The 22,575-nt window shown below is 39.7% G+C and overlaps 2 protein-coding genes across 2 annotated transcripts in view; one reads left to right on the top strand and one right to left on the bottom strand.

The window, feature by feature from the left end:
- The first annotated feature begins 279 nt into the window (after positions 1-279).
- Positions 280-1,043, top strand: LOC131230496 (uncharacterized). Its single transcript, XM_058226413.1, has 2 exons — positions 280-399; positions 552-1,043. Exons 1-2 carry the CDS (start codon positions 280-282, stop codon positions 1,041-1,043), a joined length of 612 nt encoding a protein of 203 aa, XP_058082396.1.
- An 8,174-nt stretch (positions 1,044-9,217) lies between these two features.
- The window catches only part of LOC131231918 (glycerol-3-phosphate dehydrogenase SDP6, mitochondrial), a 38,541-nt gene continuing 25,183 nt past the window's right edge, over positions 9,218-22,575 (bottom strand). Inside the window, exons 3-7 of the mRNA XM_058228300.1 lie at positions 18,792-19,123; positions 15,187-15,347; positions 11,492-11,750; positions 10,151-10,448; positions 9,218-9,404 (exon numbers count right to left, since the gene is read on the bottom strand). Coding sequence (XP_058084283.1) covers positions 9,397-9,404; positions 10,151-10,448; positions 11,492-11,750; positions 15,187-15,347; positions 18,792-19,123 — 1,058 coding nt within the window. The 3' untranslated portion in view covers positions 9,218-9,396. The remainder of the gene's footprint in view (positions 9,405-10,150; positions 10,449-11,491; positions 11,751-15,186; positions 15,348-18,791; positions 19,124-22,575) is intronic.

Below are 22,575 nucleotides of genomic sequence, written 5' to 3'. Positions count from 1 at the left end.
TGTGTGGCCTACAACTTTTGATGGACACATCGGATTTACGCTCGAGATGCGGCGTTGGAACCGCGACGATGATGCGGTCGCAATGGCATAGGACTTGGGTCAATCCGAGTCAGGTTTATGTGACCGAACTCAAGGATAACCACAAACACTATCTGAAGGTTGCGGATCACCGAAATTTGACCAGTAGGACCGCGAGACCAAAATGGACGAAATACATACTCACACACGCACATGCACACATGCGAACTCAGGTCGGGTCTCACAAGAAAGGCTGGCGTAATGGAAGCATGCTGCAGCTCGAGGTTCGGCGGCAGCCCCCATCAGGAGAGTCATCCCAATCCTCATTTGTTGGGAGTTATGGCGTACAAGAAACGGGGCGAGGAAGGAGAATCGCCCTATGTCTGCTAACTAATCCATCGCTAGGATAAAATGGTGGGCTATATATGCGCATTTTGGAGGACCATCAAGACTGTCTCCAGCGTTTAGGCGGGGCTGGTTTCGTCAACCAGCCCCATCCCACGCAAGTTGCTTCCATGCAGACGGTTTACTAGGCTAAGCCAGCTACTAGGTGGGTGAAACTGAATGTGGATGGATCAGCATGTGGTAATTCGGGTTTTTCTGGAGGTGGCGGTATTTGCAAAAGGGATGATGGCAGTTTTGTTTTTGCTTTCTTGTCTGCTTATGGGGTTGGTTCGAACAACAAAGCGAAGCTTCGGGCTATTTATGATGGTATTGTCCTTTGTCTAGATAGAGGTTTTTCTAGAATTGTTGTTGAAACCAATTCCATGGTCGCAAGGGGCCTGCTGTCTGGGACTTCTACCACCCCTTGGAAATTGAAGCCTTGGGTCTCTAGGATCAAAAGTTTGGGACGAACAGCTAATTTTGTCTTCTCGGTAATTCCCAGGGAAGGAAATGGCCCAGCTGACGGCATGGCTAAGGAGGCTAGTGGGACCCAGGCGTCCCTCCCTCCCCACATCCGTGGGCTTCTATTCTTAGATAAGATCGGGTTAGGTGTTGTTAGAGATACCCGAGTGAAGATGTAAAGTTTTTTGATTTTGTGTTTTGTTTTTTGGGTGGTTGTCGGTGATGGCCCTTACAATAGGTGGCTCGGGCTTTTTTGTCCCCGGGCGGCCCAAAGCTCCTTCACTGTAAAGCCTCTCTTTTGCTAATGGAATACAAGGCTTAGTTTTTTTTTTTTTTTTTTTTTTTTTTAAGTTCTAAAGCAAAAACTATGATAAAAAAATAAATTTTTTTTTTAAAAAAAAAAAAAAGTCCATCTCATTTATGGCTAGGATGTCTGTTGAAACTCTTCAAAGAAATTAAATGGGAACTGAAATTACAATGGGAGCATATGTAGACCTACTTCAATGAAAAGCTTCTCAAGATAAAGAGATGGACAGTTTTTGAATAAGCAATAGATGGAAGGTAGAAAGCCTCTAGTTCTCCGATCCATCAGTAACTGCAATTCTTGTAAATCGTGGAATGTAACAGGCAAATCATGGATTCTACGTTTCCTCTCAAAATGTATATGTTGTGCAGATTAAAAGAAAGACTTAGTAATATAAAAGTCACATTATTAAAGAGTTATGCCATACTTAACACACACCTTTGGTCGCCATGCATCAGGTGGGTCCCACTGTGTAGATGACCTGGCCAAAAATTTCAGGTCGAACTGACTGATTTCTAGCCAGGCCATCTAGAAGGCGGGCCCCACCTGATGCAGATAAATATAGATAGATGTTTGTGTGGCACAAATCATAACTGTTAAGAAATTCATAGAAGAATAGGAATAAGCATATACCTCAAGTGAGCCATTACACAACGTCAGAATTTTAACATGTTTAAGATTGTGCAGAACTGTAATCAAATGACTGCTTCGTCCATAAATACCCCCACTTATACCATTAATAAAGACATCCACCAAGCTCGAATTGTTCTTTAAAGACATAGTCATACTAATAAAACTAACTTCAAAATGGAATGACCAGAGGTTTGGAGCAAATATCTCAATCTCATCAATAGCCCAACACTCCACCAATGATCCATTATATTCGCCTGCCTACATCCTTAATCAATTGTATTCTTCATTTCTGCCAATCACAGTAAGGGAGAAGTGACGCATATGGTTGGCTTTCCTGATGTTTTAGAGAGAGTGGTTCCAAATAAATACGAACAGGATAAGATTTCTTCTCTACTAGACTTTTATAGGAAATGTGTGGAGATTTTTTTCAAGAAACATGGTTATCATGCATACAACTATAAAATTGTTGAGTAAGTATGAATGTCTTAGTGAGTTGATCTAATTTATAAATGTTTTTTTTACAAACTACAAGTCTAACTTACTTTAGTTGTTATTTGAATAGTTGACTGGTGGTCAATGTATGGAATGGACCTGAATAGAAAGGATCCAATACTAAAAAAGGTGGTTATGAAATTCTCGACCTTACATGTTCTACTAGCGGTTGCAAGCGCAACTAGAATACGTTCGAGTTGGTAAGTTTTTCAATTCACTTCTTAAATGTTGAATTTAGACTTAGAGAGTATTAAAACTTAAAAAGTAATATGTCATGTCTAATTCACTTTCAATTGGAAAGTAACACAAATACATACACAAAACGAAATCGTTTTGAAAAAAAAAACTAAATGATCTAGTTTTTGTCGAGTACAACCAAAAGCTGCGAGAATGATTCCAAGTTAGGTGAAAAAAAAACCTAGTATCTATGATCTCATATGCCTAGATGATTTGGAGGCAGATGGTGTGGGTGGCTTATAGAGAGAGAGAGGACCCAATTTTTGCAGGTGAGGACCTAACATGGGCCCACGTATAAGATGTCGTATATGCATTGGCACCTAGAGAAAGTTCTTCAACTCAAAGGTGGAGAAGATGAGTGAGTAGTAGCACAAGGCTTAGTGGCAGTCAAGGCCAACAAGTAGACGAGATTAAGGAGATGTAAGAAGAAAAAGATGATCAACTATTGGATATGGATGAACAACTAGTGTGAATTAATAATAAAGAAACATTTTTTTAAAATTTAAAAAAAAAAAAAAAAAAAAAAAAAAAAAAAAAAAAAAGATGAGGTATACATCAAAGAAAGAAAGAGATGAATTTGATGGCAACCATGATGACAATGATGGTGGTGTTGATGTTGTACCATAATGGATTAGGGATCAATATGTACTATTAGTATAGTAGCCAATTTTTTATTTTTTTTATTTTTGAATTTGTAAGTCAATAAGTTGTAATTTTGTAAGTTGTACTTGTAATTGTAACTTGAATTTTTTAACGTTTTGGTTTATAGTTTGTACTATTTATACATCAACTCATCAAGTTATCAATAAAATCTCTATGTTTGTAGTTTTTAATAAGTTGTTATTTATTAGTGGAACTTGTTGATTGTTATATGACTTATAGATGGTCTAATATTCATTTAGACGTAATTATAATCATATAATAATTAGGTAATTATACAAATTATAATGAAATATGTAAAAAAAAAAAAATCCAATTACTTGTAGTAATTAGACATACTTTTTTTAAAAAATAGAATTTTTTACAAATCTTTTTAATTTTTTTACTTTTTTATTTTAATTTTTTCAAGATAAAAAATTATTGGGAGATCACTTATGCGATTATGCGATTGCATAAGTGATTGGCCCACAGTGATGGTTTAGGATTGTTTATGCGATTTGACAACAATGGAAGGAAAGGATAATGAGAGAGAGAGAGCATAAGAGGAAATCTTAGGGTTTGCAATAAATAATAAAAACTTAAGCATCTCCCTTATTTTCTAATGCTTTAAGAGTACTGTATTCAAACTGTGTGAGAGCCTATTGGGCCTTTTAATGTGGGTTGGGTGCGGTATCCTACTTATGCAACTATGGCGACGAAGATTGACAACAATGGTCATCAAAGGATAACTGATATCACAATCTGGCAAGTAACTCAATGACAAATCAAGTTGATTAAAATGGTACGGTCACCTTATGAGTGACTCGGTGACCAAAAAATCAAAACACAAAAAAAAAAATAATAATAAAATAATAAAATAAAATAATCCAAGGTATATAAAGCCCTCTCTTCTCTTTCATAAAGAGGAATAAAAGATAATTTTCAAAATCATCAATTATTACGCTTACATGTGATATGCTTATTTTTTAATAAAATAACCACCAATATCCGTCTTCATGACTACTTCGTTGATAAAAGACTTTTTAACTCTGTCAACCAATAATAAAATCTTCTTAAGTTATGGACAGTTAAAAATAAAAATAACAGTCAGCATAAAAGCAATAAAGCATATGAAAATCTTAGTTTTGGGAGGTCTTTTGCTCATGCGCCCACAATCTTCCCAAACTAATACATATTTGCCAAATATCCTTTGGAGACTCATTAAGGGTGCTAGAATGTCTCTGAAAATCTAAAATTGAATAAGGAGACGAATGAGAGTTTGTGCATATTTACAAAAGTGGCCCATTTAAATTAGCTTTAACTTGCTGATTCAATGTTGGATTTACTTGTTCTTGGACCTATCGGAGAGGTCATTAATAAACTTTGAAATAAGAATAATGCCATATCATTTCAATGCCCACAATACTCTAGGAGTGAGGTGTAACTTTCTAGGTGAGATTTGGGTAGATAGTTATGCCATGAAGCCAATATTTCTGATGTGGGGTTTGTTGGGATTTAAAGTTAATCCTAGTTGTGAGGGATCATGGCCCACCTCACGTCGATCTCTTTTTTCAGATTTGTTGAGGTCAAGTGGTCCATGTAGCTATTAGCACGAGGGAACTATTAGCCTTAGCGTCTATCCCATGTAGCTATACAAAGGACACTTATGCTGCCTTGACAACGAGCACAAGATCTCCCGAGAGCATATGAGAGTTGGACTATCATCCAAATGAGTAACAGGGTGCATTCATACGACCTCCCCTTATGACTAGCCAGTACCATGTATTGAATGCATGGCTGAACTCATAATGACAAGGGGCCATATTGATATGAGAATGAAGAGGAACCGCATGCGACACCGTCCTGATATGAGACAAGTAGCATAGGGTTGTTCTAGGTACCAGACAAGCAACATAGTGTTGTTCCATGCGCGAGACAGGAAACGCGAGGCTATGTCTAGGTAGGTGGGAAGTATTGAGCTATGTCCATCTAGGCAAGGAGCTCATAGTCGTATTTTTGTGGGCAGTGTAAAGCTGCATTTATGCGATATGATGATGAGGTCAGCGTCATTTGATCATGTATTAGGTAGCACGAGAGTGAGTAAGGGCGAGAAATGCACTGACGGGGCTTGCTCGAATAGGCAAGCCCAGATATGTACTCCACTAGGAGAGGCAGTTGGTGCTAGCAGCCCCCCTAGGGTCGTCGCCCTAGCCCACTAGCCCGTATGATTGAGCGGGCATCTCTTCTCACCTGATCATCCTGAGCATAGGGGAGAATACTTCACTAAAAATTCAAATTCTCAAACATTACCCAAGCAAAATGCTAGTCGTGATGGGAAGGTTGTTGTTGGATTCCCGTAAGGCAGCAAAGCGTAGGGGCGTATCTATGAAAGGGTGTTTCCTCCCCCATTCAAGAGAGACAATTTCGGGAAGAAGAGAAAGGGAGATGTTGATATGTTGGACGTTATGAGCCCACTGTGATGTATGTGTTTACATCCATGTTGTCCATCTGTTTTGCTGGCTCATTTTAGGGTATGAACCCAAAAATGAAGGGAAACATATTGCGTCCTACCACAGCCCCGATGTATACGTTTATCCACACCCCATTCATCCCTTTTCTCAAATCATTTTAAGGTAGGAGCCCAAATTGAAGCGGTAGCAAAATTTGCATGATATAATATGGCATCAATTATGATGAAAGGTTTAGTCTAATTGTGAAGTCAAGCACCATATAAGTGTTTTCTTGCTATTGCTTCACATTATGGTTGGCGATTAAATCAACTCTATTTGAAATATGCCTTTCTCATATTGTCCTGAATGAACAGGTTCACATCCAACAACTTGGAAGGGTTTGAGGATCCATCTCATCCAAACCATTTATGAAAATCAAAGAAGTGAATTTATGGTTATGATCAAGCTCTACGCGTATAGTTTCAAAAGTTTAGTGCATCAATTGAAGAATTTTGTTTTAAGCGTGTAGAAGAGAGTAGAAAAAGGTTTGGGTGGTTCCAACTCCATAGATTGGTGGTAGACAAACTTTGTTTGAACACTAAGATCATGGGATCAAGTGCCTATGCATTGTGGGTAGGTGTGTAACAAAACGAAAAGGAAGAAGTTAGGGAGAAAAGACCGGATTGAGTTCTCGGACTTCAATCTTATTATAAACTCCAATACTCTTTTTTTTTGGCACACACACCACATGGGAACTCTCTAGCTTACGGCCTGAGTGTTGAAACTCACATAAATTAACACTGAGGCATGAGTAGGGACCCAACCCCAATACAATTTAAGTATTATGTGGTGTCCCAAGGGAGCATCCAGATAAAGAAACACATGGGCACACGGATAACCTAATAAAGAGTAGCAATGTCTATTATTATTCTTCAGTCGGCAGGAAGTATAGTTATATTTCTTTATTTTTATAATTGATATCATCCACATTGATGGTGCTAAAGGAATTCAAATTTTGGAAGTTGATCTAGCTTAAAAGATGATGTTTTCAATATGCCAAAGATGGATTAAAAGTTTTAAGTGATGATGAAGGCAATGCTCCCTATTTATCTATCTCGAAACAGAAGCATTGTTAGTGGGTTGCCCTACTTCTAATTTAACAACGCCTAGTTAATTTTTGTTTATCATTAAATGGAGAGGTCTAAAGTCCAAAGGGTTAGACTGCAAAGTTCCCATCCAACAAGCAAATAGCTTCTCACTTTTCACGCATGCGCAACATCCAATCCGTTGAATAGGTCAGCCCCATCATGAGGATCACCGGCAAAAATCACACTTTCCCCATTTAGGATAAACATGCAGCACACTCATCATCCATCTGGTGTACCATCACATTTTCACCATGCGTCCTATAAGTCGGTCAAATTCAAGACTTATGTGGTCTACATTATAGGAAATGGTGCAAAATCATGCCTAGAACTCTTTAACTTCATGTTACTTGGCCCAAATCATGTCTTGTGATGTCCCCACTTTTTTAGAGTAGATTAGATGGTATATATACATGACAATGGACCCAAAACTTTATTTGGACGATTTTTACGACGGACTTCCATCTCAACTGGTAATACATGATGGGTCTAACAAATACATGGATCGAATATTGATACCTGATCTCAACAGTTACTATTAAAGGCTATCACAGAAGATTGTCAGATTGGTGAGACCTTTGCATGGTAGCCAATGAAATGAGCATTGAATAATATAAAGAATGGTCTAAATCAATAGATTGGATTGTCTAAGCGTCCCAATGCAACTAGGAGCACTGTAACTTATTTAAAGCAGCTTTGGGGACGTTGCTAACCTCCTCAAACTGCCATGTGGATGTTTGACATCATCATCATCAAACTATGAACAGCAGGAACGTCACAACTAGGCACATAAGTAATTTAATTTAGTTGGGCTACACGCCATGAAGTAGTTGAGGTGGAATGCCTACCTTGATTGCATGCAGGGCCCACACAGGCAGATTGCATCTATCATATCCATGGGTTGGATGTCACATACACAGCATGGTGGGCACCATATTCAACCATGAGTAGGCCTCCCTTTTTTTTTCCTTTTTCTTTTTTACACACCCGACCGTCAGTACATACCCTGCTATTAGCCACCCCCACTAGGGAATCCATACCAATCCATACCAAGAACTTAGTGTTGAAAGGATGGTATCTTCACTCGGTCTACTTGAGCTATGGATCAGGGTGCCCTGTCATGTAACCCACCTGAGTTTTGGATCAAACTGATTTTTGGGGCAATGGTTAAACGAGCCAGGGTGCATCTGATGGATGGGAACATCATCGATGCCTCGCAGCGGCCCCACACATTATTTAAAAAACAAAAAAACAAAAAAAAAATTGTTACCATGGAATTATCTCCATGTGTCACCCTCATTGCATCATACGGTGGGTGGGTCCCACTATGGATAGAACATGACAAAAAAAATCCCAGATAGAGCAATACTAATCCTTCAGTCCGTGAACTGCAAATGATTGTTTATGAAAAAGCAGAGCAACTGTCCACATTCACCAATTATAAGGCCAAAAGGTGTCCAATGTGGTAGATTTTTAGGCATGATATATCCACAGTGGGGTCCACTACATCAACAGTGAGGATCACCGAACAAGGCTTCAATTGTACAGACTCAAGGCTGGGGATATGATTTATACACTAAATGCCAAGATGATACAATTCATCAATGGTAAAAAAGACACATTGCACAATTCATCAGAGGAATACCAACCCGCTGCACATGGGCTTCCATCAAAGCAGTTGGAAGTGAAAGAAATGGAGTACATGACATGATGAAGCCCAGTTTATCAGCCCTCAACAATTGGGTGCGCTCCATTGGTCCAGGTATCACCCTAAGCTTCTGGTTGTACCAGGGGCATATGTGGGGCCACGTGATGTATGCAGCACAATCAATACAACCATCAGATGCGTGACCTCATGTTATGCTCATGTCCCAAAAATAATACCAATCCAGAACTTGGGTGGGCCATAAGACGGGGAAAAAGTTGCGAGGGAATAGCCGCCCTTGATTTGAATCAAGGCACACTGAGTTGTAAAAACCAACCTGATTTTGGGTATGACCTTTCATCCATGCCAGATGAAGGGTCCAAATGGCCTGGATTCCATATAAACAACATGGTGGGACCCTGACGTAAATCAACAGAGGGAGTCCCCTCTCAACTTGTTCCCTGTGCTGTGGTGTGGTGCACCTGATACACGGATCAGCATGACTTTTGGGTCCTGGAGGTAACATGCCCTGGCACATGGATGGATTGGATGTCATGCATGTATCACATGGGCCCCACATATGCCAGGTACCACTGTGGCTTACAATGATACCAGTTCAACTAGAGCGCGCCCCCCTTAACAAATGCAAACCTGGAAGACAAGGCATACTACTGGCTGCAGAAACAACACCCTTCATGGCTGGGGCCCACCCTTCTGATCACCCAGGAGCCCTAAGCCTTTGGTTTACTACAATTAGCGAGGACTATCAACCTTGTTTCCCATCTTAATCAGCTTTGAGTACACAATCTAATGGGAGACGTGCTTTTATTGATGTGCAAGTAGAAGTTTGTCACATTAAGTGGAAAGAAACTTATTTGGACCATACCTTCTCCCAACAAAAAAGTCAGGAACACAAATCTCTGACGAAAAACCATCTGCTCATTTGCTACATTGAACTTGTCTCAGGGAATTCCATCTTAATTCAATTCATGAACCTGCAAGAGTGGAAATAAATACCATAAGATTTTTTAGAAGAAAAAGATTTGCTGAAGGTCTAGTTGGAATTTCTCATCATCTTTGGTGCAGCCAACTGCACCCATAGGGCCCCATTTGGATGCACTCTCCAAAGCAGAGTTTGAGGCCTAAACATCATTTAGATCCAAACAGCAGTTGAAGCTGTGGATTAGGATGAACTTTGCAAACCCTGACCTCATCTCATCTCCCACTAGACAAAATGGGAGCTCAAAAGTTGACCCGGCAAAAACCAATGCGAATCGGAAAAGCGGGCTTGAAATCCCCCTTTTTACAGAAATCCATTTTGAGGAAGTGCATCCAGACGAGCTCTTAGCTATTTGTGAAATGCTACCATGATTCGTGTGAGAAGCAAGAAAGGTGATTCACAGTGCCACTACTCACAAGAGCCTGGCCGCCCCAGAAGGTGGGTTCATCTGTGCATATGCCTTGACACAAATACTCATCAAGCAGCCCATGTGTATAAGAAAAATAGACACCAAGAATAAAGATAAACAACCCTGTTCAGAATGCACCTGTGGCCCACCTGATAAATGGACTGGCCTAATTTTGGGCCAGGGTACGCTCACAGTGGAACTCAAGGCCCAGATCTTGCACGGATGTGCCGAATTGGGATGTTTGCTGCGAATTGCCTTTTCAATCTTTCCTCATCGAAATCACTTCAGCATTTCTCTACTTTATTTAATTATAAGGAGTTGGCGATAATCACCTGTGTGCTTTCCATCATGGAATTGTGCGTTCTTAGAAGACTTGAATGTTTCTAAGAAATCTTTAGCTTTCTGTAGCTCTTGCTTCTGTCTTGACCTGTCCCACTTGTGCTCAGCGGCCAATATCTGTATTACACGTGGCAATGCCCGGCCTGCTGCATCGGTGTCGAGGAAAGCAAGTCGAGATCTCCTAGCAATGAAATCGACGACGGACTCGCAGTACTCATGCCGAGCACAATATGCAACCTCAGCTTCTAGAAAAGGGTATCCGTGGGCCAGCCGCTTCCCTAGATTCTCATTCTGTAAAATCACATAAACAGAACCGTAAAACTTACAATACAGATATATATACATCCAAAATTCAAATTTCTGTCTTGAGAACTAATGATCTCAGTCATTCAGTTGATTGAGATGGACATGATAAGTAAATGGATTAATCATTTATGTGCTGTGCAAAGTGCTAACATGTGTCTCAGAGCCAAATATTATGTGCCCCTAGGCCCAGGTTTGAACCCTTGGTCATAATAAGATTAGAGCTATCAATTATATTTTCCTTTTCAGTAGCAAGAAATACAAACCAATCATGCCACTGACATATGCCAGTCCAGAAAACAGAAGATAAAGACAATCTGCTGATATAATATGGTTGGTTCATGTCAATTTTTCTCTGTTCATTAAGATAGGAAGGAAAAAGAGAATAAAAGTGGATTGAACCTCAGCCAAACTTGGGTTCAGGATAGAATTAATAGAGGTGAACAAAAACAGAAATGTGAGTCTAGGGCAGGCTGTTTGAGGTCATACAAGATAGTAAATGAAAATCTGAGATTAGGTCTACTTAATAGTTAGAAATAATTGTGATCCTTATAATTTTAATAAAATATTCATTGCTTTCAAATGTAAAACGAACACAATGCTAATGCAAGAAAAAGAAGAGCTAATAATTAGAGATCATTTTACATGAAATGAATAATTGACATGAAAGAGGTTGGCCATAGAAATGAATTAAGGACCTGTTTGGATGCACCTACAAAAAGGGGTTTTAACGCCTAAATTTCGTTTCAATCCAAACCGCTTTCCAAGATGTGCATTTGAATGCACTTTCACAGCCCACATCGATCCCCGGCTCAATGAAAAGGTGCTTAAAAGCCCACTCATTGAAAACCAATCAGAGTCGACGTTACAGATCTGCTATTGTGGAAACTCCTTTCTGCGGAAATTGCATCCAAACGGGCCCTAAAACTTTCCAGGCAAGTAATCAGTAAAATCAATTGAGTGAAGAGAGTGGGGAGGGGTGTGTGTACGTATGGGAGGGAGGGAAGGAAAAGACAAGCAAGAGTGCTCACCTGAGCAATCATAGCCACTCGTTCAGCCAAAGTACCATATGCACGAGCCAAGTGCTTGGCCGCAGCACTGTCCATTACCCCTGGAACAACTTTCCCACTGTGTGTCTTCTTCATGCGTATGTATTGCTGAGCTAGTACTGTGAACAGTGCAGGATGCCATCCATCCCCACCAACAATTCGCAGGCGGTTAGTCACACAACCATTGGATGGATTCAGCTTGCCAGACTTTATAGCTGCATCAACAGCGTCTTCTGCCATGCTGAGAGTGAGTATAGAAGTCTAGTCAAACAACTTAAGAAAGAAAGGTGACTGGAAGATTGGTGATTGTTCAAGGAAGCAAAGCATGGAAAGATGCTTTAATAAAATTATTTTTAAGAGCAACGGAAAACTCGAAGTGTCACAAAGAAATTTAAGAAGATAAGCTAGGAACAAAAAGAGAGATACATTAACCACGAGGGAAGGAGTTCCCGGTATGAACAGCTGATCATTCAATCACTTCTTAAGCAAGGCCAGCAGCCATTTCATTTGGGCCCTTCTCAAGTGGGCAAACGAGATATTTGTCCTTGGAGCTAAATCCTGAATTTCATCAAATACGAAATATATCTCCACAGCACCATATGAATGTTGAGTGCAAACACTTGCATTTTTTTTAATCTCGTTCAACCTTTTTTTTTAAAATCTACGGGTTAAGGGATCTAGGGATTAGGTGGGGTTTGGAGGGGAATCAAGGAGGGAAAGTACCAAAAGGGGGACGACACATGGCAGCCCGTACGGACGCACGTGTGCGCGCAGGTGGGTAGGGAAAAGAGAAAAGGGGGTGGATTAGGTTGGGTTTTGATGGGTTTAGAAAAGATGTAAGGGAATGAGAAGAGGAAAAAAGAGACGAAGTGGAGTACCTTGTTGGAGTAGAGAAAGAGGAAAAAAACACCTTACAGGAATCCACCACTAAGCAAGCTTCTACCCTTCCACAATTTGATTGGAAGAGAGAATTTCTCACAAACCCTAAAAGCAAGTAGGAAAAAACACTCTTTCAATACAAGAAAGACTTTTCTTTTCTTTTCCCAAGCTCCAATAAGGTTGGACATCACCCCCTAAGTGGGGTCTTCTTAATGCACGTCTAATGCATGTGGGGTCTTCAAAATGGCCCAAAAGGCCCCATCTGGAACTCATCTCCCATCCGCAAAGAGGAGTTGCACTGATGTGAGTAGTCGCCTCCGTCTCAGTTACACCCGAGTAGGTCCTCTAAAATCCCCATCAACCTCTCCTGCAAAGGTTGTAAAGATCTTCTCCTTACCTATTGTCCACGCAAAGGCTTTTGGGGGACGGAAGTGTTCAGATCAGGTTGGAACCCAAGTATTCAAAAATGGTTACGTAACGGTAACAACCATAACCCTTACGCATTACGGGGCCGAAACGGCCGTTACAGAAAAAACAGCCCGTAGTGGACCCATAACAGCCCCATAACAGTCTAGAAACATATTTTTTTGAAAAAAAAAATAAATTAATGCCATAATGGCTGTTACGGCCCGTATCGTAATGGTAATGGCAGTGGCCTTTACAGCCACCGTTACTGGAATTGAACACCTTGGTTGGAACTCTGAGCTTCTGGAAGTACTTCGCCATGAAGACTCAAAAATCATACCATTCCCAAATTTCATTCCTCATTCCCCAAACTTTCCACTAGCTCAAGCTGGTTCATCAAATCAGTAAACGCAACAACTTTGCCATCTCTTAGATTCCCGCAGAATGTAATATTTCGTACCAACTTATCACCGAGATTGATGATGTTGCCTCTCACTGAATGTCTCTGGGAGAAGCAGCTCTGTAAAGAACAGGAAAACTTTCTAACAAAAAGCTGTTGCCCAACCATATTTCCTCCCGCAGCCAGATTATGTACCCTCTACACACCTTGAATCGGGTACCTAATTTGAGTGTCTTCCCCTGCTCTTTATTTGTATCCCTCATCTTACAAATTTCTCTCCAAATTTACAACTTTGACCTGCTATTTGCAAAACTAGCCACCTTGTTTTAAAGCTTGTACTTCTCTTCCACAATCCTCCACAAAACATTTTCTCTATGATTTGAACCTCCACCACTATTTACACCTGACGGCTCCAATTTCTTTCTTTAATTCTACCGAAGCCCAGGCCTCCTTCCTTTGATTTTAACTTCATCTCAACGCACCGAATGAATCTTTTTTCTGCTCACATTTTCTTCCCATGGAAAGTCACTCTGGATGTTTTCTAACATATTTGTTGCTTCCACCAAAGTCTTGAACAAAGATAAAAATGCACAGGAAGATTCGCCATCGCCATGTTGACTAGGGCCCTAAGACAGATAACTTTCCGTCCAAGGCGCTGGCCTTTCCCAAATTTTTCTATGACCGGGGTCTAACTGTCCAAGTAGAGTGGGCACCCTGATTCTGAGAGGAATACCCAGATAGAAAAGAACGAAAGAACCAGGTTTGCATCTAAACAGAGAGTGAACCCTCATAGGTAGCCCCCACCCCTACCATTAAATTAAAATCCTTCCTAGATTAACATGCTAATCTCATACTGCTTCAAAGCACTTTATAATCCCCTTAAGGATTGAACCTGCTTGAAATCAGCTTCACACATCACTAGCATGTCATCAGTAAATTGTATGTGAGAAATGGAAAAGGATGAATTGCCTTGGAACCCCTTGATAAGTCTAATCTATTCTTCCTTCGAGAAAATCCAACTTAAGCCCTCCGCAAGGATGAAGAACCGTAAAGGAGACAAGGGGCCTCCTTTCCTTGAACCTCTAGAACTAGAGAAACAACCCGGCCAGGGAGACATTGATGAGAACTAAAATTAAAGCCATTGAGTCACTCCTTAATGCCACTGAATGAGCTCTCTCTGAAACTGATCCACCTCAGCATTATACATGAGAAAATTCCGAGATCGTGATAGACAGTTTTATCCATATCTATTTTACAAACAATGCCTTCCCTCTTAGTGTCTTTCCTAGAACAAGCCCTCCCTCCCTCTGGTTCTTTAGGGTGTGTGTGTCTCTCTCTCTCTCTCTAGTTCTTCAGGCTGTGTTTGGCAACACCTCTAGAATCCATGCTATTCACTTCTTCTCCTGAAAAGAATTGTATCCCCATTAACTAGGTCTTGGGTAAGCAATTTCTCATAGAAGCATCTCTTCCTAGACTCCAAAACATGTCCAGAATTCTCTCTTAAGAAATTCCTAGTTCTCTCCCTCTTTTTCTTTTTTCCTTTTTTCTTTTTTTACATCAGCACCAATAGACAAGACCTCACAGCAAAAACGTAAATGTTCAGATATCCCACCCACCCACACATATGTATGTATGTATGTATCAGCAACAGTACACATGCCTTTGCAGTAGAAACATGAACAGCATGATTCTCTTCACGTATTTCTTAACACTGAACAAGTGGTTAGTGGCAGATTTCTGTCAGCGAATTTGTGGTATCAAATCCATGTTCAGTTATAAACTTTTGCCCTTTTTTCACTTGCATGCTTCGCTGTTTGGCCCAAGTACGCCATTTCATATGTGTGCATGTGGTGTTAGTGCAATTCAAGTCATATTGGGCGCGTCAATAGTCATTAAATCCATATAATATGACACAGAGAAAGTTCCACATCTGTCAATAATGTTTGATCTAACTTGCCTGTAAAGCAGACCAACTTGTCCAAGATAATTTTACCTTCGGTAGGTAGTCCACTTTCCACCAGTAATAGTGACCAAACCAGGGTAATCTTCACATACAACATGATCTCTGGAAATGCTCTCGGTGTTCTTAGCCGACGGATCCACGGCCAATGGGCGTATGCCACTCCACGCAGAAAGAACATCTGTGCGCCGCACCTGAAGTTTTCAAGTAGAAAGTAAATCAGATGGAGCAAGTCAAAGAGGATATTACTAGCAAAATAAATAAATAAATGAGAAAATAACTTCATTAATTTTCTTCAAACATTTTCTAATGATTGAATGGTCCAACTCCAAAATGGATGGACCTTTAACCGGTAAAGCTCTGCAAAGAAAGTATATTGACATCTTAAGTGGACTTTCCAGTGCAGCCTGTTAGAATTCAAAAGCAAAAAATAAAAAATAAAAAAAAATAAAAAAAAAATAAAAATAAATAAAAATAAATAAAAATAAAAATCACTAGAATTATTGGTTTTTTCCTACTAAGAAAAAAGCAACATCCCCTAAGTAGCATACTTTCATAACTTTATCAGTTGCTGGAGCTGAATAAGTTCACGGGATTACTTGGATCTATATTTATACAACATAAGTACCAAGGACACCATTTTAGAGAGCTGCTACAGAGACAGAAGTGCCAGACACAATCACATTTTCATGCAGCTATCAAGAAAGATATTGTCATTTCGCATCATTACATGCCAATTTAATTTTTTATATTTTTATTACTTATAGTTTCTAGGAGTAGCACCAATAGGTAATAAGATGAGGGAAAGCAGACTTAGATGGTTTGGTCCTATGTAACAGAGACCAAGAATTGTGCCTGTTAGAAGGAAATTTTTGGTTCAAGTCTCTAGAGAGGCGAGGGGAAGGACCAAAAGGATGAGTGTGGAGGTAGAAAGAAAATATTTGATGATGTATGGTTTAACTTGGGAAATGATCTTTGTAGGTCCTTGTGGAGTGCAATGGCAGAACACAATCAATGTACCAACCCATTTAGTTGGGAAAAGGCTGAGATCATGAAGATTTATATTTTCTATACCATCTGATTTATTTCCTCCAAATGAACACTTCCGATACCTAGGGTCAATAATTCATAAGAATGGAAAGATTGAGAAGGATGTTGCTCATAGAATTCAAGCTGGGTTGAAGAAATGGAGATGTACCTTTGAAGTTTTATGCGATCATCTTGTACCACTCAAACTGAATGAGAAATTTTATAAAATGGCTATAAGACCAGCCTTGCTTTATGGGACAGAATGTTGGGCTGTTAAAGAACATGTTCATAGGATGAGTGTAGCTAAGATGAGGACATTGAGATTAGGGGTGGGCATCGAGCCAAGTCGAGTCGAGGTGGGCCAAGCTCAGCTTGGCTTGTCCATGATGTACTCGAGTTCGAGCTCGAGCTTGAGCTCGGCCTCAAGCTCAACATTGAAGCTTGGCTTGTTTATCAAAGTTGTCAAGTCGAGTTCGAGTCGAGCTAGTGGTTCGAGTCGAGTCGAGTTTACCTCGAGTCGAGCTCAAGCTTGTTGGGTGAGAAAGTAATGGATTCTGTTCTTGATCCTCCTCCATTGATTTAGAAGAGAAGCTAAATAAATAAAAAAAAATTAAAGAGGCATTTTACATGACGCTCCACCAAGCAAAATTCATTTTTGGTTTGGCCCGGCAACCGAAATAGGGTGTAGTCCATCTTTTAGCAGTCCAGAAAATCCATCTGTGTGGACCCTATGATAGAAGAACCATGGGGCCAAAAGCATCCTCAATTGTATGTTCTGAATTACCCATCATCAAGGCCATACTTTTCAATGGATAGGATTTTGAACAGACCTGAGACCACAAAAAAGTGGGACCCACCTATATTGTTGCTGCTCAGACAAAAGCGCAGTTTTCGTTACCTTGCAGATGATCTGAGGACTTGCAACTCACAACATATTCAGGAAGGATATGTCTATTCATGTGAGTGCTTTATGCAATATAGCATTTTGGATTCAAGAGATCATCAACACCAACATCAAACTCTTCGCGGCTGGGGTGAAAGCAAAGAGATCCCAGTTTAACTTTCTCCGCATTCCCCACAACTTTAATATATTTATTAATCGAGCCGAGTCGAGCTCGAGTTTGAGCTTCGAGTCGAGTCGAGCTCAAGTTCGAGCTTCGAGTCGAGTCGAGTCGAGTTGAAATGCCCCTTGGTCGAACTCGGCTTGAACTCAACTCGAGCTTCAAATAATTAGCTTGAATCGGCCCGAATCGGCCATTCAAGCCGAGTCAATCCGAGCTGACTCGAGCCGAGTCGAGCGAGTTTTTCGAGCTAGCTCAACTCGTGAATAGCCCTGATTGAGATGGATGAGTGGCAAGACAAGGAAGGATAGAATCATAAATGAATGTATAAGAAGGAACTTAGGAGCAGTACTAATAGGTTATAAGATGAGGGAAAGTAGACTTAAATGGTTTGACCATTCATGGGCAACAGAGACCAAGAGCTGTGCTAGTTACGAGCGAGATGGTACAAGTTGGCTCTAAAGGGAAAGGGGAAGGCCCAAAAGGACGTAGATGGAAGTAGTAAGAAAAGTCTTGATAACCTATGGTCTCACTAAAGGTTTGGCCCTTGATAGAGTGGAATGGCAGAATAGGATTCATGTAGCTGACCCTAATTAATTGCGATATGGCTTAGATGATGGTGATGGTGATGGTGATGATGATGTGATTTATAAACTAAATCTTCTATTCATAAAATATCATTGAATACTACCATATTACTTTATAGACATGTCACTCTGGAAATCAGATTTCCCTAGGTCCCATATCTAACACCCTGAGAGTCACACAACAAGACAAGTACTCATGCCAAGTTACGTAGACAGGTACATAAAGGGCCCCTTCACACTCCATGTGATCAGAAATGTGAACTTGAAACTAAATTATGCATTCCCCGCATTCCATGTAGGATGTCCTTTACCTAATCATAGAAAGGAATGGATCTAAGAAACAGGGAATTTACAAAAATTGAATTATAAACAGTATTTTAAATATCAAGAATCTTACTTTTGTATAAAAATCGTTGAAATGACTTAAAAATATCTAAAGAATAAGGATGGACCAAATTAGCATTAGTCTAAAATTCCACATTAAATTTTTAGTCCATTTAAAACATTCCATAGCAATTAACAGCCTTTTCAATGCAAATGGAATTCCAGACACTGCCAGATCTTAAATCTCACAAATCTTACTTTTTTATGTAAAAAATATATATATAAATAAATAAAATAAAATAAAATGTTAAAGGAATCTTGAGAAGAAGAAAAAAATGGACAGGAGCAGCAAGATTTTAACCTTCCACATCAACTTTTAGTAAATTTACAGCATTCCATAGTATTTCCATGCAGTGAATACAAACAAGCATGATAAGCAATTTCATCACCTTTCAAATTTAAAACCATTAATAATCACGATGCCCTACTCATTTTAGAGATTAGTTTCACAGAAAGCAACTGCATCCCACAATCTATGAAGAGCTAAATAATTTCTGAACAAAGAAAGGAAGCATGCCCCCGAACCAGCAATAAAATTATGAAACCAAATAAAAGGATCTAGTTACTAGGAACCAACCTTAACATTAAGATAATCACAGATGGCATCCAATATAAACTGTATCTCATCTTCATGTGGTTCTGGAAGCATGGTTATTGTAGTGCTTGAATCGGTAGTTCCTGCAACTGTCCTTCCCAACCAAGGAAGCATGAACACCACACGGCCATCCTTCGTTTTGGGAACTATTAAGCCCATTCCTTCAGGAGAATAATAATCTGGAAGAACAATGTGTACGCCACTGCTGGGACAGATCATAGGTGGTGCATCTTTGTCAGCCATTTTCCTTACAGAGTCACAAAATGGCCCAGCCGCATTCACAACAACTTTTGCATATGTATCAAACTCTTTGCCTGATGCACTTTGACAGACGGTAAGGACCATACCAAGTACAAGAAGTCAAGAAAAGGTTTTAGTTATCAAGAAATATAGACACATTTCATCACTGCTATAAATGCAAAAGTAAGAAGACATTGTATGGTGCAACATAGACTAAGTTATTTCAACATATAGATAAATTCAATGGACATCCTCAAATTATTGTCTCCAGTGAACGGGTCAGTCTCAGGTTGGCCGTTGCCAACCTGACCCACTCATATATTTACATGTAAATAAATTAGTACTGTCAACTGGCAGAGATGTGTAGAACATTGCAAAATGCCTTGCATGCAAACTCTCCCAATACAATTTTTTTAACTGGACCAAGTCAGGCCAAACCTGGGCTTAGGTACCTGCTCATGGTTCAGACCTGGTCATCTCATGTCAGGTCACAGGTCAGGCTCGGGGCTGGAGTCTGGACCCGTTTAGTAAATGGGTTGGGCTACCGTGAGCCAACCCAAACCCAACCCTTTGCCACCCCTACCACCAACATGAAATATTGAGCTCTGTGGGGGCCTGATTAGTTGGTGAAGCTGTAATTCAAGTAGAATCAAAGCCCAGTCAGATAACAAGTTTAAAACATCAAGTTTCTGGAGGCTAGAGATGCATGAGCAACAGCATATCAATTTCTTGTACAGGAAATTGGCGAGAACTGAAGATGCACCAATCTTGCTTCAGATTGTTTTTTTAGTATAAGAATCATAAGGCTTTGTGATGCAGACCAAGAGTGGCCAAGATCAAGACATCCAGTCAGTGGATTGGGTCCATGAGGCTATTTGAGCAGTTTGTGGGCCCCAATTGTATTCCAAGTGATCTTTCAGTCCATATGAATCACATTGTTTGACTATTCACATACTTAATTGGTTTTAATGAAATATATATATATATATATAGCAACAGTCGATAGGTATGCTTGTTTCTGCCCGCTTATTTTTCAGGCCACTTTCTGAGAACTAAACAATCTTTGGGTGACTTAAATTTGGTATTTTTAAGAAGCTTATCGAGTTCCAGTTCATATGAACCCGACATCATGCTAGTCGAACATAAATTGAGCCAATTATGATCAACTAAGAGAAGGATTATATGGAAATAATGGGATTTAGGAACATGTCAGCTATTATTAAATTTTCAAAAATAGATGGTTGGGATTAGATATACTATATTGTTAGGATTAGATTAGGGTTTCCTCTGGTTTGGGAAATGCAGTTGTAAATGAAAAGACTTTTTTATAATAATGGTGAATAGTGAATGAAAAAAAATGGTAATCTTGGTTTTTTAACCTATGTTGCATTAATTTTGGGAGTTTGATGCTCCCTATCAATGGTGGGATTCAACAGGAAGTTCCACATTTGAGGTGGCCTCAAAACAAAAACTTTGAATTAGGTATAAATAAATTATATAATATATGTAGGAATATTATGTATTCATATATTAGATTGATCAAGTATATATATCATATCATCTTCATCTAAGCCTTATCCCAACTAATTTGGGTGGGCTATATGAATCATTTTCTACCGTTCCACTCTATCACAGGCAATAACTCCGCTTAAACCAAGTATTTTCTCACTACCTCCACCCATGTCCTTTTGGGCCTTCCCTTGCCCTTTTCGAGCCTTCAACTTGCACCAACCCACTCCTAACCAGCACAATTCTTGGTTGCCATTGCATGTGACTAGACCATCTGAGCCTACTTTCCCTCTCTTATCACCTATTGGCAGTGTTCGAGTTATCGTTATCGCTACAAGTTTCGCTGGTCGGAGATAAAGATATAATATCATTTTCGCCGATAACTGGAAATGTGGGGAAATTTGGTGAAACATAAGAAAAATGGTGGAATTTTTTAGTGAAACTTTAAGAGATGCTAAAATACACATATTTACATATTTAGGAATCAAAACATTGCAGAAAGAATGCATACATAATAAATTTCCATTAATAGGGCCTAAAAGTATATGTTGTCGTAAGAAACCAGTCCCATAGTAAAACTACAATCACTTAAATCTTATTAAATAAATTAACAAGCAAATAAACATGCATAAACATGCATATAAACACAATACACATGCATGATGATCCAACCATCCACCCATTCATCCATCCAACCATCCACCATCCATCCATCTAACCATCCCATCCCATCCCATCCATCCATCCATCCCATCCCATCCCATCCATTTAACATCTAACCATCCATCCATCCATCCCATCCAATCATCCAAACATACATCTAACAATCCAACCATCCATCCAATCATCTAAACATCCATCCATCCATCCATCTAACATTTAACCATTCAATCATCCAAACATACATCTTAACAATCCAACCATCCCATCCAATAATCCAAACATCCATCCATCCATCCATCTAACCATCTCATCCCATCCCATCCAATCATCCGAACATACATCTAACAATCCAACCATCCCATCCATCCATCCATCTAACCATCCCATCTCATCCATACATTTAACATCTAACCATCCATCCATCCCATCCTATCATCCAAACATACATCTAACAATCCAACCATCCCATCCAATCATCCAAACATCCATCCATCTAACCATCCCATCCCATCCATCCATTTAACATTTAGGCCGTGTTTGGTCTGTGGAATTGAATGGTATTGAATTATTTTAGATTGGATTAACATCATTATTGCACAATGATTGCATGTTTGGAAATTCCATGGTATTGTAGCCATCCAATCCCATGTTTGGGATAAAAATTTTGCTACCCAAAAACACCAGATTAAGCAAAATCATGTTTGGTGGACCATGGAATTATAATCAACGGACCAAGTTCAAAACAGATTTCATTCACTTGTACACGTATATAACTAGAATATCATGTGTAAACGGTGTATGTGGATGGACAACATGGATAAACGCATGCACCAATGTGGGGCCCACATGTTTAGTGGATTTCAAAATCTATGGAAATCCTACATGAGACCAAATGCAATTCCATGGGACTAAGTGAAATTCCATCCCACCTAATCCCAACCTCTCCAAATGCTAGATGGAATTGCACGGTACCAAATGCAATTCTATCCCACCTAATCCCATCTAATACCCTGAGTCAAACGCCCCCTTAACCATCCATCCATCCATCCCATCCAATCATCCAAACATACATCTAACAATCCAACCATCCCATCCAATCATCCAAACATCCATCCATCTAACCATCCCATCTCATCCAATCATCCAAACATATATCTAATAATCCAACCATCCCATCTATCCATCCATCTAACCATCTCATCCATCCATTTAACATCTAACCATCCATCCATCCCATCCAATCATCCAAACATACATCTAACAATCCAACCATCCCATCCAATCATCCAAACATCCATCCACCCATCCATCTAACCATCCCATCCCATCCATCCATTTAACATCTAACCATCCA

Source organism: Magnolia sinica, chromosome 17 (genome assembly GCF_029962835.1).
Source record: "Magnolia sinica isolate HGM2019 chromosome 17, MsV1, whole genome shotgun sequence".
Lineage (NCBI taxonomy): Eukaryota > Viridiplantae > Streptophyta > Magnoliopsida > Magnoliales > Magnoliaceae > Magnolia > Magnolia sinica.
This window is presented reverse-complemented; position numbering and strand designations above follow the sequence as displayed.

What these genes read in the sequence shown, in the direction of transcription:
- LOC131230496 (XM_058226413.1), top strand. Translation starts at nt 280, where the DNA reads ATGGAAGCATGCTGCAGCTCGAGGTTCGGCGGCAGCCCCCATCAGGAG. An exon ending in AGGAAGGAGAATCGCCCTAT is followed by an intron (nt 400 to 551) that starts GTCTGCTAACTA and finishes ACGGTTTACTAG; the next exon opens with GCTAAGCCAGCTACTAGGTG.